The following is a 14,998-nucleotide window of genomic DNA, read 5'->3' as shown; positions in this document are numbered from 1 at the left end:
GCGACCTCCGATGTCCTCGCGGGCCTGGGGCCTGTGTCCGGGACCTGGGTGGGAGTTCAGGCCTGGGCGACTCCGGGCTGCGCTGAACCGGTGGTAACCAGGCCCCGCGGCGGAGGCCCCGTCCTGACGTCACAGGACGCTCCGCCCCTCTCTCAGTTCGATTGGTCCCTCTCAGTAAAGCCCGCCCCCTTTGTTATTCTATTGGCCTCTAACTTAGTCCTGCGGGGCTTCAAAGACAGACTCCGCCCCAGCCCCAGAGACTTTGCCTTCCTCACCCCCAACTGCGGAGTTCTGTGACCTCTCATTTTCTCTCATCCCTCACAGAACGCTCCACAGTTATACAGGAACCCTACAGAGACACCCACAAACCCAGACTCCTCATGGACGTACCACAGTATCCGCACATCCCACCCAGAGACCCTCACAACCTGCAATCGGCTCTGTTTCCCCCAGGAAACCTCACCCACGTGGGAAGTGACCTGACTGCTGTTGTCATGGAGTCTACTGGGCGTTCCTGTTGCCCTGGTGACCGAATCCTCTTCTCCTGACCCAGGTTCTAGAGGTTTCAGTCAAGCCCCTCCCTCATCGGCTCCGGACTCCTCTTGTCCGTCCCTCTTACCGCCCTTCCCCAGGTCAGCCAAAGTCTTCTGCGAAGGTCTACAGATACCCTAGTCTCCCCAAATAGGAAAGTTTCAAACAAGTCCTTTCACTTCTCAGCACCTGCAGCTCGGCTCATCCACAACCAAGAGCGTTCCCTCCCTCGGAACAACACTTCCCCCTCCAACCTATGGCAAGCTTCTGACCTAAGGACTTTTAACAACCACGCCAAAACCCAGAGGTATGTAGTTTCTCCAATGCCCACTCCCAACCTCCAATGTGTTCCTCCTCCTAATACTTTTTTTCCATGCGTGGCTACTTTTCATCCTTACTCTCCCTTACAATTCCCTTCCTTTCAATCCTCTCCCCCAGTTCTCTGGTTCTATACCCTCAGATACCTTTTTTTTCTCTAGCTGACTCTGGCCACTTTTGCCCCATTATCCTATCTTTGACCCTAATTCCTTTACTAACCTTCGCCTCTGGAAAGGCTCTAATGAGTTCAAGAAGGCTTTGATGAATTTAGGAAGTGATATATCTGGTGTCTCGGGAGCATGGGGGAACATTAGAGATAAGAAACAGTTAAGGCAAGAATTCTCTGGTGGTGCAAATGACGACAGACCTTGAATGCAAAGGCCAAGAAATTTGGACTTAATCATTTAGGCTGGACCACTAAACATTTTTAAGCAAGGGAATGAAGTGTTAGTTTGCATTTTGGAAAAATCTTGTTCTGGCCAAGATGGAGGACTAACTCTTTTAGACATCCTTCCAGAATAAATTAGGCAGGCATACTCCTTCCCCACAGCATCTTGCATTTACTGAGCCATATCAACTCATTTGTGTTGTCATTGTTAGTTGTTTCCCTCCCAAACTCCACTGAGTCCAGTGCTTAGCACAGTGCCTGAGTAAAAGTGTAATATTGGGCTCTTTGTAAAAGTGTAAGTTTCCTAAAGAACAAAAGAATGGGTGAATTGATTAATGTGATGAGGATGGCAATGAAGGGATAGTTATTATACAACCTAGGCAGAAGATAATGAGACCTTGAATGAAATTGGAAGGAAAGGAGCAGAGAGAAGGCATTTTAGGAATATTTAGCAGATAGGCCACCTTCTGCCCCATTAATCCTACCTTTGATCCTAATTCCCTTATCAAACTTCCCCTCTGGAATGTCTCTGATGAGTTCAAAAAGGTCCTTTGAAGTGATATATTCTTGGTACCTGTTAGAAGATGGAGTCCTAGAGAAAAGGAGAAGACTGAGATAGTTCCCAGAGTTCAGTTTTGATACCTGTGGGACACCAGTTAGAAATGTCCAGAAGGAAATTAAAGTACAAAATTAAAGGTCAAAAGAGGTTTGAGCTGGAAATATGGATTTAGAAGCCAGCAGTATACTTCTAGGAGTAATTGAAGCCTTGAAAATGAATAACAATCAAGGGAGAGTGTATGTGGTCCCTAGTTAAAACCAGACTGTAAGCAGGGTCCTGCCTTATGCATCATGGCATTCTCCCACACTCTTGGGAGCCAACACCAACTTTGATATGTTATTTCCAATTTCTGGGACTCCATAGCCTGACATCCAGCATGCTTAGGACCCTACTCTTGGACTGACCAAATACCTGGGTTTGGGCTTCCTCCTGAGGCATCGTTCTCTCCTACCATCTACTGATGGGATTCTACTTCAGCTTTTCTCTCTTTAAACTCCAGCTCCCTAACAGCTGAAGGCCACATGCGACATGAGGCCTGGCCACATGAGTGGGCCTCCTAGTATCACACTCTGAGACCCAGAACTCTCGTGTTTCAGGTGCACTGAAGCCTTATTCTAATTCCGTAACCCTCTGTGGACCCTGGTCTCTGCCCTAACATGTAGATCTCGCCTCTGATCACAACCTAATAAAGTCTATACCCTATTCTACCACTAGATGGAAGCAAGTCAGATCATGGAAGAGCAAGATAACACTACCACCATAAATGAAAAAGAACACCCCTCAACAAAAGAGCCTGCTGATGAAGACTTACAGGCGCTCCCTACCACTGAAACCCCCTTGGAGCCTCTCATCTCTCAGACCCCTTTAGATGCCCTTGCTGCTGAAACCCTTCTTGATTCATTTGCTTCCCAGACTTCTTTAGAGATCCTGGTCTCTAAGAGCCCTTTGGAGCTTTCCATCCCTGAAACCCCTTTAGAGTCCCATACTTCTAACCCTCCTTTGGTGCCATCCACTTCTCAGATGACTTTAGTACCCCCAGCCTCTGAAAGTCCTCTGAAGCCTTCCATCCCCATGACATCCATCTCTAACATCCCTTTGGAAGCCCCTACTGCTGAGACTGACATCTCTAAAGTCCCAGAGAAACATCTTATTTTTCTGCCTTTATCAGTAACCCATGCTTCTGCCTCTCCTCTGATGTTTTGAAGGAAGACCTCCTCTCCGAGTCTCCTTCCAAGGAGCTCCCTGAATTTGAGCACCTTCTAAAGCACTCCCTTTCAGGTCCTTCAGCCCATGTATGCATGGACACATCTGCAAAACAGAAGGAAGAGGCAGAAGACAAAGATATAGTGGATACCAGTGGCATCACTGCTTTCACAGCCCAGCCTGGACACCAGCTGGGCAAGAAGAAGAGGAAGAAAGGGATTATCCGTAATTACTCTTGCCCTTTTCCCTGTACTCACCACTGTCTGTTGTCTTTGGCCCAGGAGGAGGGAGCTGGGTTATTCTTGAACATGACCATTTCTCATAGGTCTTTTGTTTTTTGTTTGTTTGGAGGGTTTGGGAGGTTGGCCTCTTTGCTGTTTTTTTGGGGGGGTTGTTTGTGTGTTGGTTTAGTTTGAGTTTTTTTGAGACAGGGTCTCATGTAGTCCAGGCTGGCCTTGAACTCAGGCTGGCCTCCAACTTGCAGCAATCCTCCTTCCTCAGCCTCCCAAGTGCTGGGATTACAGGTGTGCACCAACACACCTGGCCCTTTTGTCTTAGTTTTAGAGCCTCTTCACATCCCTCCTTGGTTACCTCCTAGGTTACACAGACCACTCAATGGTCCCTGCTAAGCAGGCAGGGCTGGTGGAGATGGCTAAGGCAATGCACAGAGAACAGTTTGGTGCTCAGTTGAATCATCTTTTCCAATGGGAGAAGGATGCAGCCCTGAATGCCTTCCAGACATGTGAGCCTAGATGGCATTTCAGATAGATTCCTGTAACAGGCCAATGGACATCATCTAAACCAAGAGGATCTTGGAAACTGCCCATTCAATGAATATTTATCCATTGTGGAAATGACCTGGCCATGGGCCTAGAATCTGGAAGGGGAGCAAGGAGGCAGGCCCAAAAATACCAGGATGGGTCTGACCAAAAGGGGATAGTCATATAAAGCCCAAGCAGGAGCAGGTGGCTGCACAAAAATTTGTTAAAAAGAGAAAATCCAGAGGCCATCTCCAAATCTAGGCCCCAAATAGCCTGCACCAGGCAGATCCTAAGGCAGAGATGGCCCAGGATCTTGGAAAGTCTCTGGAAGACTTCTTGTTTGGATATGGCAAAAGGCCTTGACTCCTCTGGTAGGATTCCATTAAAGGCTGTCACCCCTGTATGACAGATCCATGATCACCTGGGTACCCAAAAGTTTGGAGTCTTTCCACTAAAAGAGGAGTATGTTATCTAGGCCCATTGAGTCTGTTTCAGCCCAGATAGTCTTGCTAGTGGCATGCTGTGTTCTGTCTGTATTTCTGTTGTGCAGATGAGCTGTGTCAACGATGTCATCCTGTATGTGAGCCTGTCTACATGTCTTACTGAACTTCATATCTACAGGGATTATTAACTCAGTAAGAAGGCCACCCTGGCCTGCTATAAGGTCTGGGATATCCAGATGGATTGATGTCACTATGTTTATTTTGATCTTTCATACTTCCTTTTCCCCTTATCATGGGAACAGAGCTATGTCAAAAGGATAACCTGGTGATTCCATATCCTTTTCCCACTTCTGTGTAATTTACTTTCCCTATTCCCATTCAGGGACCTTCTACCTCAGGCCAAGAAAGTCAGAGTGACCTCATTTCTTTCTCTGTTTAATTCAGGCATTGAAATGGCTTTTTTGCTTATTTTAACATCTTCTGTTATTTTAGGGTCTGTTCAGTCCACCATTCCTTTTTTTGGACACTCTTATCTATCCCTAATCTTCAATACCACTGCATCCTTACTTTCAATTTGCAGGTCTTCATTTTCCTGATTAAGTAGGGAGTTGATACAAAATTTAAGTGTTATTCAATCTGAACAAAGATATTTGGGGATCCCTTCTAATGTTAAAGAATCTTGAGTCCTTGGCGAGTCAAGACTCCATCACAGTATATATGATGTGTAGAGAAATGTCAGATGTAAGCTTTTTTTTTTGGTACGGGGTATCAAACTCAGGCCCTTGCTGCTTGCGAGGCAGGTGCTGGAACCACTGAGCTAAATCCCCACCCTCAGATATAAGCTTTTTAAAAAATTCTTTCAACAAACAGTTATTGTGTAATATCTTTGAGCTAGCTATGGGAGTGGTAGAGCTAGTAAGGTTTCAAAGACAAAATCCCTCAAGTAATTTGCACTCTAATGAACAACAGCAATAAATAAAAGCACAACTACAATTCACTTCAATAATTGTTATAGCCAGAGTGCTGCAAGAGCAGAGAAAGAGGGTAACGAATCTTGGGTACTAATGGAATAAACCTTGGGGGGAAAGACTGCTCAGCTGATATCTGTAAGATGGTAAGAAAAGGTGGCCAACTCCAGAGTAGAGTAAGGTGAGAAATGACAAGACAGGATATCTTAGGACACTGTAGCAGTGCACTGTGCCTGGTGCATAGAGTAATTGAGGGGGAGTATCCCAGCTCAGCTCTGGAAGGGAAGAATTGTGAAGACATATCTGTGCAATTATATCCTGAAAACAACTGAGAATCACTAAAAGATTTTAAATAGGACAGTAATATGAGCAGATTTGTATGTTAGGAAGATCACTCTGGCTGGAGAAAGCCAAGATTGGAGAGAGAGAGACTACACCAGTAGGCCCTGGTAATTAGGTAAGAAGGAGGTAGGAAGAGAAAAGTAGACAGATTCACAAATTGCTAACAAGGTAAAATTGACTATTGGGTTGTTAGATGTGCTTAATAAGAATGGAAAATGTCTGTATTAAAACCTAAGTTTTGGTTTAAATAGCTGATTTGATGATGGTGCCTAAAATAGTGTAGATGCTACATAAATGTGTGTTGGATGAACACAGGGTCAAGGATGAGGATTGAGTTTGGAAAGAAAGCTAGACATAACACAGTAGAAGTGCTTATGGAATATGTTCATGAAAGAGGCTGGTAGATAACAAGCTGAGTGTTATCTCTCCAGAGAGAGGTGTTGGATACAGACATCCTTCCTGTAAAGACAGCTACATGTTGTATGGAGACTTCCAGACATAAAGAGATGTTATCATACCAGTGTAATTGCGCAGTCATGGAATTGGACTGTATTATACAGTCAGAATGGTGGCCCAGATAATGTCTTCCCCCATTGTCTTTGTCCACTCATAACAGAAAGGGGGCTTGGACTCAGGGCAGAGAATGGAATGTACAGCCAGATGTCAATTTTCCTTCCTAAAAAGCACTGAATAGAGTAATAGAATAGAATCCCAGGTCTAGTTCCAGTCTTCCTACTCAAAGTCTTTGTCTAAACACTGGGCACTGATTCCCATACCAGTGCTTAGACCTGATCTATAGGTGTGGACTTTTATCTATGAGCATAAACTCTTTTTTTTTTTTTTTTTTTTTTTTGGTACCGGGGATTGAACTCAGGTCCTCTCGCTTGCCAGGCAGGCGGTGGAACCACTGAGCTAAATCCCCGGCCCTATGAGCATAAACTCTTGTTCATCTCTGTACCTCCACTGCTTGTCCATTGCATCCTGATATTCTAGACAGAGTTTAGAATTCCTCTAGTGGAATCCTGGCTCCCACCACCCCCATTGTGACTCTGCCTGTACCCTGTGCTCTCAACTGAACCTCCCTCGTATTCTAGGGCACTGGTACTACAAGCTGTCAGTATCACAGTCAAAGCAGCCAAAAGTCACATCTGAATAGGCTTTAGATCCTGAAAAACTATGGGTAAGATAAGAATACCTGGCCTGAGGCACAGAATTGTGAACTGTGACCCTGGAAGAGCAAAAAACCAGAGCATGCCAATTCTTTCTTATTCTCCTATGGGACTTCAGGTTTATGCTTGGAATGTTGGGTCTCTCTCCTCTCCTGAAGGAATTTTCTGGCTCACTTATTTAGTCAGGCAGTCTATGTTCTCTGAACCTCTGTTTGTGCCAGGCCCTGTGCTGGGATTAGAGATATGGATGAAACATAATGTTTCCCTGAGGAGCTTGTGGAGTAATAGGAGTACAAGTGAACAGTCCCATTGCATTGCATTGAGTGTGATAGGAGTAGCACAACGAGCTGCAGAAGGAAAGAGAAGTGGGCCTAGCAGAAAGGGGGAAGAGGTGAGTCCTAGTTGAGATTTCAAATGGCAATAAGAGTCCTACAACTACAAGTCCCACTCTCTAGGAAATAAGTAGGATTCTTGGCTAGAAGTAGGGATATTCTCTGCTATCACAGAGAATGAGAAAATCTGAGAAGAAGGTGTTCTTGTTCTCCTGCCATGTGTACACAGCACCACCTTGCCTCATGGAGAGACTGGCCACGAAATCATATAGTTTCAGACCCCACTGCTAAAACCAGGCTTTCCAGAGTTCTAACCTCCTTCCAGGACCTGCATTCAGAAATACTTCAAGGGCCAGGGAATTTGCTCAGTGGCACCACGCCTGCCTCGCAAATGCAAGGTAATGAGTTCAATCCCTGGTACTACAAAAAATGGAGAAGGAAAAGGAGGGAGGAGGAAGAGGAAAAGAGGAAGAAGAAGAAAAACTTAACCTAACCTCACTTTCTTTGCCTTGCCTCCTTTCTTAGCCTCACAACTGATATTTTCAGGTCTCAAGTAGTCATGACTTCTGACCTGCCACCTTCTTTGACTTTTGGAGAGCCATAGGCAGCCCTTCGTGGGTTCATAGAGGGCCTATAACACTGGGAACACAGGAGAGATGTACGAACATACCCACCTGGAAGAGTGAGGGGAAGCACTGCTCCTGCCTCTTGGCACCAGGGCTGCCCAACACTGTCACTGTTTTCCAGAGGAAATCCTTCACTGACCATTCTCCTTAGGAGCCAATATCCTCATCTGCTGTGCACCTGACCAAGCACCTTTCCTCTCCCTCACTTTAGAGGCTTCAAGGAAAGGGGATCTTCTATGGAGAGGGAAGAAGATAATAAACCACGTAGTCACAGAGAAATTAGTGAGATTCACATGCACCTTCAAACAAAGTTTCACCTATAATCTTCCTGCTCAGAAACTGAACACTATCTTCAGTTATCGCTGATGGGCTGGCAGAGATAGAGTAGATCGTGGGATAGGAAGGGAGCTGAAGTTAGGGGATAATAAGAAAACAGCGAGGAAAAAAGTCTAAGAGGTAGAGGTGAGGACTGCAGGTAGAGATAAATATACATGGGCGTAGAGGTGAGTGCCCCCCCCCAGGAGATAGAACATCTGAGAGGCGTTTAGAATTTTTCTATTTCTCATTTTTCCCTGTGTATTCAATCTTCTGCACCTAGGTCTCTATATCGGCTGGCGCTGTCCACATTACCTATGGGATTGTTACCGGATTGGGAACGAGTCCAAGTGCTTCTGTGGACACTTGCTGAAACAACACCAGATCATCTCAGGTATGAGAGCTGTAATCAGCCTCTCTAGTGTGGTTACAGGTGTGCTCTGTTGTGTCTTGGGATGTACGGTGGGAGAGGTATATCAGTGCCGGGTAGAGTGGGGAAGACCAAATGCTACGAGGTTCTGGTCAAACCCTACCACCCATCCCCATTCCCACAGACATATCTGTACCTTGCACTGTGAACCAGTGCCGCTGCCTCATGTTCTGCTTCATCCCATCACGCCCGGAGGAGGTGGGTGAGTTCTGGCTCCAGAGACGGGCCACCTTCAACCCCAAGGCCTGGAGGGTCCAATGTCGTTGCAAACACAGTCACGAAGACCACGCAGCCAACGGAGCCCATCCCTGCAGGCATCATGGTAACTCTTAGTGCAAGGAGAGTTTTGGGGTGGGGAGAAGAGGAGTACAGGATGCAGACTGGAGACAAAGGTGGAGGCTAATAGGAGACATTCGCATATGGGGCAGGTATGGAAGAGATGAGAATGCAGTCAGTCCATAGGGATGCCCAATTCCCTGTACTCTTCTAGCTGTCCTTTTACCTCAGGTTGTTCCTGCAACTGTTTTGAATCTAATTTCCTCTGTGCGGCCTGCGACCGACGCTGGGAGGAACATGAGACTTTCTTTGAGACTGAGGAGACCTGACGACGAGGAGGGAGGCCTCATGGTGAGAGAGCAACCTGGAACAGGGGCCAGCCTGTCATCTGTAGTCCAAAGGCCAGGCAGAAAGACACTCCAGCCTGAACCCTATCCTCTAGCACTCCTGCACTCCTTTATTCCACCCTCCACATCCCTTTCCTACACTGGTTTCCACCCCCAGGAGCAGACTACATGCTTTTTGCTGAGATGCCTGTTCTTCAAGAAGCCATCATCAACACCAACTTTGAGGCAGTCCAGATGCAGGGACCCTCTGGTCATTCCAGTTCCCACCCTAGGCCCCCCTCACTTCCTGGCCCGTGTGACATCCAGTCTGGCTCCAAATGTGACCCACATACCTGACCCGTTCACTTCTGTTCTTCCTTCCTCCAGGGATACATACTGTCGACAACTGGCACAGGCCTTTCTGAGCCCAGCCACATCAGCAATAAAGTGAAAGTCACTAGAATCTGACCTGGCTTCATATATGGTGGGAAAAGCCACAACCCAAATGTAAGACCTTAGAGTCAGCACTTACTGGGGGCAAGAGACAGCACTGCCAAACAGGATAAAGGCTGGATCCAGCATCTGTCTCCATTACAACCACATCTAAGCTACTGGCTATGACCTGGGAAGTAGAATGTCTTTAAGAAAGCCAAGGAGGGACTGAATTGCAAAGATAGAGTGAGAAGTTCTTTTGATGTAGTTGGGAATTCTATAAGATAAAGGAAAAGTGCCCATTGGATTTTGCTATTAGAAAGTCTTTGGGAACCTTAGAGAGTGTAGTGGAGGCAGAAGTCAAATGGCAGTGAGTCTGGAGTGTATTCAAAAAGCTTAGGTGAGAGGTGCAAGAGAGAAGTTAGCAAATATCTAGAGAGAAATGTGGAATCGAGAAAGCATTTTTTAAGGAAGAAAGAGGGAAGAGACCAGTAGACAAAAAGACCTTGAAAGATGCAGAAGAGAAAGGAGAAATCCTTGGTCAGAAGATCCCAGAGGGAGGGAATGGGGTCAAGATAGAGGTGAAGGGATTTGCTCTGAACAAAGAAAACATCACAGCTGGGTGCAGTGGCTCAGCTCTATAACCCCAGCTACTCAGAAGGCTGAAGCAGGAAGATTACAAGTTCAAGGCCTGCCTGGGCAACTGAACAAGACGCTGTCAAAGAGAGGAGAGGTGAGAAGGGAAGGGAAAAGGAAAGGAGGAGAGGAAAGTGAAGGAGTAGAAGGAAAATTATTTCCTAAAATCAAGAAGAAAGCTTACTTTCTTTACTGAGCTTCAGGGAACAGGAAATTATGGGAGTTCCTCTGTGAAGAGTGGGAAATAGGAGACAGGAAGAGAAAGGTGAAATTTGGGGAAGGTTAATGTAGGGAATTTGAGAAAGTCCTGGGTAGTTTAGGATACAATTAGAAGTGAGAACCAGCTGAGAAGAAAAGCAAAAAATTTAAAGCAACAGGTGGTGATGAGAGGGTGTCAGGAAAAACAATGAGGAAAATAAAGCAAAAGAAGTAGGTATGAAGATATGAAGAGAGTTGGCAATGTACAAATAGTGAAAGAAAGTGATGCCAGGAAGCAAATGACAGATGAATAAAAGGAGTAGTTGAAGTAAGAGTAGTCCCTAACGAGGCCCAGTAGCAGGTATGGTAACAGGGAGAGTGTAGTCAAAGCCTGTGCAGCTTCCAGATGAAAGCACTAGACTAGAGAAGACTGTGAGCCTAGGATCAGAATCAGTGCCTGTGAGGGAGAGGTAAGGAAGTCCACAGCTGATGCTTAATGGGAGTAGAAGAGTCCTGTGACTCTAAGGAAGAACTGTCCCCCTGTGGGCCTCGGTTTCTGGATCTGTTAAACAGGAATAACCTATGTCGCCTGGTCTCTATGAGGCTCCAAAGAAATAACAGTTTCAAAGTGCTTTGTACTCAAAAATCCCTCCTGTTTTCCTTCCTCTTCTAAAACCCAGCTGCCTCATCCCCTGCCCTTTTTCAGGGCAGCTCTAGGGTCTCTCAGTGACTCAGAGAAGAGGCCAATCTACATTGCATTACACTTAGGGCATCTGTCTTCCAAGGGAGAGAGCAGCTTGGACCACTAGGACCCTAGGGGAAAAATCACAGGATCAAACATCTACGCTTTGGAGAAGAAAGAACTTTCTAACAATAATATTGCTACATTACAAGGATTTACTAATTCTAGAAATCAAGTTTCTCAACACTGGTTATGTGTACCATGATCACAACCACCTAAATCAATTAGTAGTCAACAATAGAGGAACAGTCAGAAAAATCCATTCAAGGAAATAGCATGCAGCCACTGCAAAAGATATTTACATAGACTATGTGCTGATGAGAAACTGATTATAAGTGGGAAAATAATAAATATGCCATATATGTTATTCTAGATCATGAAAGGAAATAAAACACCAAATGTTATTTTTTTCAACAATTATTGGGCATCTATATGTGTCAGGCCATGTGTTTTTAAAAACAAAAAACTATTTAAAAAATAAAACTAGCCAGACATGGTGGCATATGCCTGTAACCTCAGCAATATGAGGAGGCTGAGGCAGGAGTGCAAGCCCAACCTGGGCAATTTAGTGACTTAATTGAGAACCCGTTTCAAAATAAAAATTAGAAAAGGGCTGGGAAGCTTGGTAGGTGACACAGTCTGTAATCTCAGCACTCAGTAACCAGAAGCAGGAGGATTGTTTCGAGTTCAAGGCCAGCCTGGGCTTTATAGGGAGACCTTGCCTCAAAAAAGGAGAAAGAGGATGAGAAGGCCCTGGGTTCAATTCCCAGAACAAAGGGGAAAAAAAAAACAAAACAAAAAAAAACGATATAGTGGCAAATTATCCTATATGTTGAGCATCAAACTAAAACTTAGTACCTTTTTGATAACACTAATGTTTCCCCAGAGCAAAGCTGGCTCACTGAAAAATGCCGTATCGCCTCACCTTTCCTGAAAAGAACACTGGATATCTACTTACTTTGTCTTATTACAAGTGCAGCAAAGATAGGATGCTGCCATTCTCGCCGGATTTTTTTTAAATGCAAAAACGACCCCGAAAATTGCATAATATTTAATAGAGTGAACGTGTTAATTAAAGCATATCACAATCTTTGAAATGGTCAAGAGTCTGAAACTGCCCTTGGGGAGAAATGGAAAAAAGAGACCGGGTCCCCGTTTCCCTTTAAACCTGCCCAAGCAGCCCCTGCAGCCAATAAGCGCGAAGGCCCTCAGAACACTGTACTCCCAGCCGCTGCAATGAAAAGGTCTAAAACAGGTGAGGGATCCCTAGCCTCTTCCTCAAACCTGTAAGTAGGAGCCGGAGCTGTAAAGAGCCCAGAACAAGAGAGCCCCGCCACTCAAGGGACCTCAACCTCAAGGTTATGGGTCAGAGGCAACTGGAAGAAAATACCATTTCCAGGTTTCTTAATTCTTGGACATTTATTTCACAGTGAAACTATCTAAGGGATTCCGTGGAAAACCGAGTTTTACACGGACTGGAAGACCAAAGCCATAGAGTAGGAAATTGGCACTGCGTCGGCAGAAGCAGCCAATGGGATGAAAAGACTCCGCCTCTAAATTGGCAACGGAGCCAATGGGACAATAGTATCCAGAAGCGTGCTCCAATGGAATGATAGGGCCCGTCCAAGTAGACCAATGGCCACCGCTCCGCAGCTACCTAATAGCCCACCTCTCGCAGGCCGCTGAGCTGAGCTGTCCTGCTGAGCTGTTCCCGCAGCCTAGGAAAATGGCTGCGGCAATGGTACTGGTCGCCAGTTGGAGCGCGGCGCGCAGAGCCGTGGCAGCCGCGGGAGTGCGGGGGGTGCAGGTGAGAATAGCAGCGGAGGCGAGGACCGGGCCCGCAAGCCCCCACACCCTCAGAGGCGTAAGGCAGCGCTTCTCCCAACTCCCGAAGGCGCGCTCAACACAGCAGCCTCTCGGAGCTGCTGCCCCTCTCAGAGGATCCAGCTGTGGGACCGTGCGGTGAGATTGTATTGGTGGCGGCAGGAGAAGTGAACTAACCATGACCGCCAATTCTGCACAGGCCTGGGCGCCGAGGTCAGGTCAGGGTTGGTGCAGCGGCTGTGGCTCCCGCTTGCTGAATTCTTGCTGGCCCGGCACCAGCTTTGGGCAGCCCCAGTGCTTCCTGCAGATAGTGAGCTTTCTATTCTCATAGCCAGTTCTCTGCCCGCCTCGGGTCTCTGGCCTTTTAATAAGCACCACTGTTAATTTTTGATCGTAACCACTTCCCAGAATCGACTTGGGAGTCAGAGAAATCTTAATTCATTCCATCCTTTCTTCCTCAATGTGACGCATTGACTTCAGCCTTCTCTGAGTTCAAGGGAAACCTACTTCCAATCCCCTCAGTCTGGGGAACTGAGTGCATTTAGCTGAAGTCGTACAATACCACTGATTCAAGTTTCTAGAGTTAAAATCCACAGGAAGAGATCAGAAGTGACACCCAGATGAGGGATCAACTGATGTCAAACAGGGCAAATGCATTAAAATCTAAATAAAATAATTAATGAGACTTAAAAGATAAAAAAGCAAGGAATATAAATAAATGAAAACAGACAAGGTAGAGTATACAGGTAGAGCTTCAAACTGGCTTAATAAATGATACAAACTATTCCTTTATTTTTGAACCTGAAAAAAGGGTTTATTTGAGGTAATTTGGTGGTGGAATTGGAACTGAGACCTAAACCTTGAGACATCCATTCTAGATCCTTTTCCCCGAACAGTGCTAGATTGCATAGACATGTTAGCAGGAATCAATTGCACACATAAATTCTGCATAGTAACACTGTCTGTCTATTATCCTAACAGACTCAGTACCATCTGCCCTACCCTCTGCTGCTGATGCAATGAAATTCAGCAATTTTTCCCTTGGGTGGGAACCACTAATACATTCTTAGAAGGATAAAGTTAGTAACTGTCAGAGCCCAATCCCAACTAAGTACATGGAAAGAATTGCCAGCTCCTCCCTCCTGGTGTGTCTAACCCATCTTCAGGTCCGAGGAGCTGCAGGTATGACTGATGGGAATGAAGTGGCCAAGGCCCAGCAGGCAGCTCCGGGAGGAGCAGCCCCAACCATCTTCTCCCGGATCCTGGACAGAAGCCTCCCAGCTGACATTCTATTTGAGGACCAGCAGGTGAGGTCCCCTTAGGGCCCAGTCCCCTTAGGAATTTCATAAATATTATCTGGCCTGATGAAATAACATGATGGTCTCTGGCCTGTCACTGCTCCCAGTGTCTTGTGTTCCGTGATGTGGCCCCACAGGCTCCTGTACATTTCCTGGTTATTCCTAAGAAGCCCATTCCTCGAATTAGCCAGGCTGAGGACGAAGACCAGCAGGTGGGGAGATCAGGGCCAGGGGTGGCCTGGGAAGAACCATGGTTTAAAGTAGAGGTTTTGCTCCCTACAAATGAAGCTACCTATGTCCCTCCCCTCTCCCTATAGCTTCTAGGACACCTCCTCCTTGTGGCCAAGAAGATAGCAAAGACTGAGGGTCTGGGAGATGGATACCGACTTGGTGAGTCACTGGCTCTTGGACCTCTCACCTGTGAATTCTAACTCTTCAATATGATCTTTATTCTTTGACCTCTCTCATGATCCTGGCCCCCTAACCTCAAGCTCCATTTCAGTGATCAATGATGGAAAGCTGGGCGCACAATCTGTATATCATCTGCACATTCACGTACTTGGAGGCCGACAGCTCCAGTGGCCTCCAGGTTGAACCTACCAACTGATCAAGGACCCCAGAACTGAATGCTTGGATGGGGAAGGGAAAGGGACCCTGTGCTGCTAATAAATCTGTTCTCCCTCAATTTTGTATCCCTGTCTTAAATATTCAAAAGATTTATGCCACAAAAGGAAAGAAACCCAATTTGGGGCCGTGATTTCCCTTGGCAGTGGTCAGAGACTGGGGCAGTAGGATCCCAAATTTGAGCCCAGCCTGGGCAAGTTAGCAATGGAAGGAAGATCCAGTTTCAAAAATATATAAAAAGGGCTGGGGATGTAGCT

General features: G+C 46.1%; 3 protein-coding genes across 5 annotated transcripts in view; 2 read left to right on the top strand and 1 right to left on the bottom strand.

Annotated features, from left to right (window-relative positions):
• The window catches only part of Tmem8b (transmembrane protein 8B), a 78,929-nt gene extending 70,230 nt beyond the window's left edge, over nt 1–8,699 (bottom strand). The window contains exon 1 of one of the 2 annotated variants that reach the window (XR_004515432.1): nt 8,522–8,699. The gene's annotated coding sequence lies outside the window, so the exon portion shown is untranslated. Of the gene's footprint in view, nt 1–463; nt 481–8,521 lie in introns of those variants that run through there. The other variant, XR_004515440.1, reaches the window with a different exon arrangement.
• Fam221b (family with sequence similarity 221 member B) lies at nt 163–10,172 on the top strand. The gene is given in 9 exon segments (XM_010619362.3): nt 163–632; nt 718–838; nt 2,511–2,975; nt 2,978–3,224; nt 8,239–8,349; nt 8,510–8,587; nt 8,700–8,707; nt 8,893–9,012; nt 9,375–10,172. Coding segments are annotated over 7 exon segments (1,110 nt in total). The 5' UTR covers nt 163–632; nt 718–838; the 3' UTR covers nt 9,456–10,172.
• A 2,455-nt stretch (nt 10,173–12,627) lies between these two features.
• Nucleotides 12,628–14,802, top strand: Hint2 (histidine triad nucleotide binding protein 2). Of its 2 annotated transcripts, none has more exons than XM_010619358.3 (5): nt 12,628–12,802; nt 13,986–14,126; nt 14,255–14,329; nt 14,435–14,507; nt 14,620–14,802. In XM_010619358.3, the coding sequence occupies exons 1-5, from the start codon at nt 12,722–12,724 to the stop codon at nt 14,709–14,711; spliced, it is 462 nt and encodes a 153-aa protein (XP_010617660.1). In that variant the 5' UTR covers nt 12,628–12,721; the 3' UTR covers nt 14,712–14,802. The 2 variants fall into 2 exon arrangements, with proteins under 2 accessions (XP_010617660.1, XP_010617659.1); XM_010619357.3 differs by having other exon boundaries at nt 12,629–12,802; nt 14,225–14,329.
• Nucleotides 14,803–14,998: the final 196 nt, after the last annotated feature.

The sequence above is a fragment of the Fukomys damarensis genome, unplaced genomic scaffold (assembly GCF_012274545.1).
Source record: "Fukomys damarensis isolate Sample0158 unplaced genomic scaffold, DMR_v1.0_HiC HiC_scaffold_36, whole genome shotgun sequence".
NCBI classification, from domain to species: Eukaryota; Metazoa; Chordata; class Mammalia; order Rodentia; family Bathyergidae; genus Fukomys; species Fukomys damarensis.
This window is presented reverse-complemented; position numbering and strand designations above follow the sequence as displayed.

Bases quoted from the DNA above. Each gene is read 5' to 3' on its own strand.
- Hint2 (XM_010619357.3), top strand. From the start codon at position 12,722: ATGGCTGCGGCAATGGTACTGGTCGCCAGTTGGAGCGCGGCGCGCAGA. The intron at 14,127-14,224 runs GTGAGGTCCCCT...CACTGCTCCCAG, and splicing joins TTCTATTTGAGGACCAGCAG to TGTCTTGTGTTCCGTGATGT. The intron at 14,508-14,619 runs GTGAGTCACTGG...GCTCCATTTCAG, and splicing joins GGGAGATGGATACCGACTTG to TGATCAATGATGGAAAGCTG.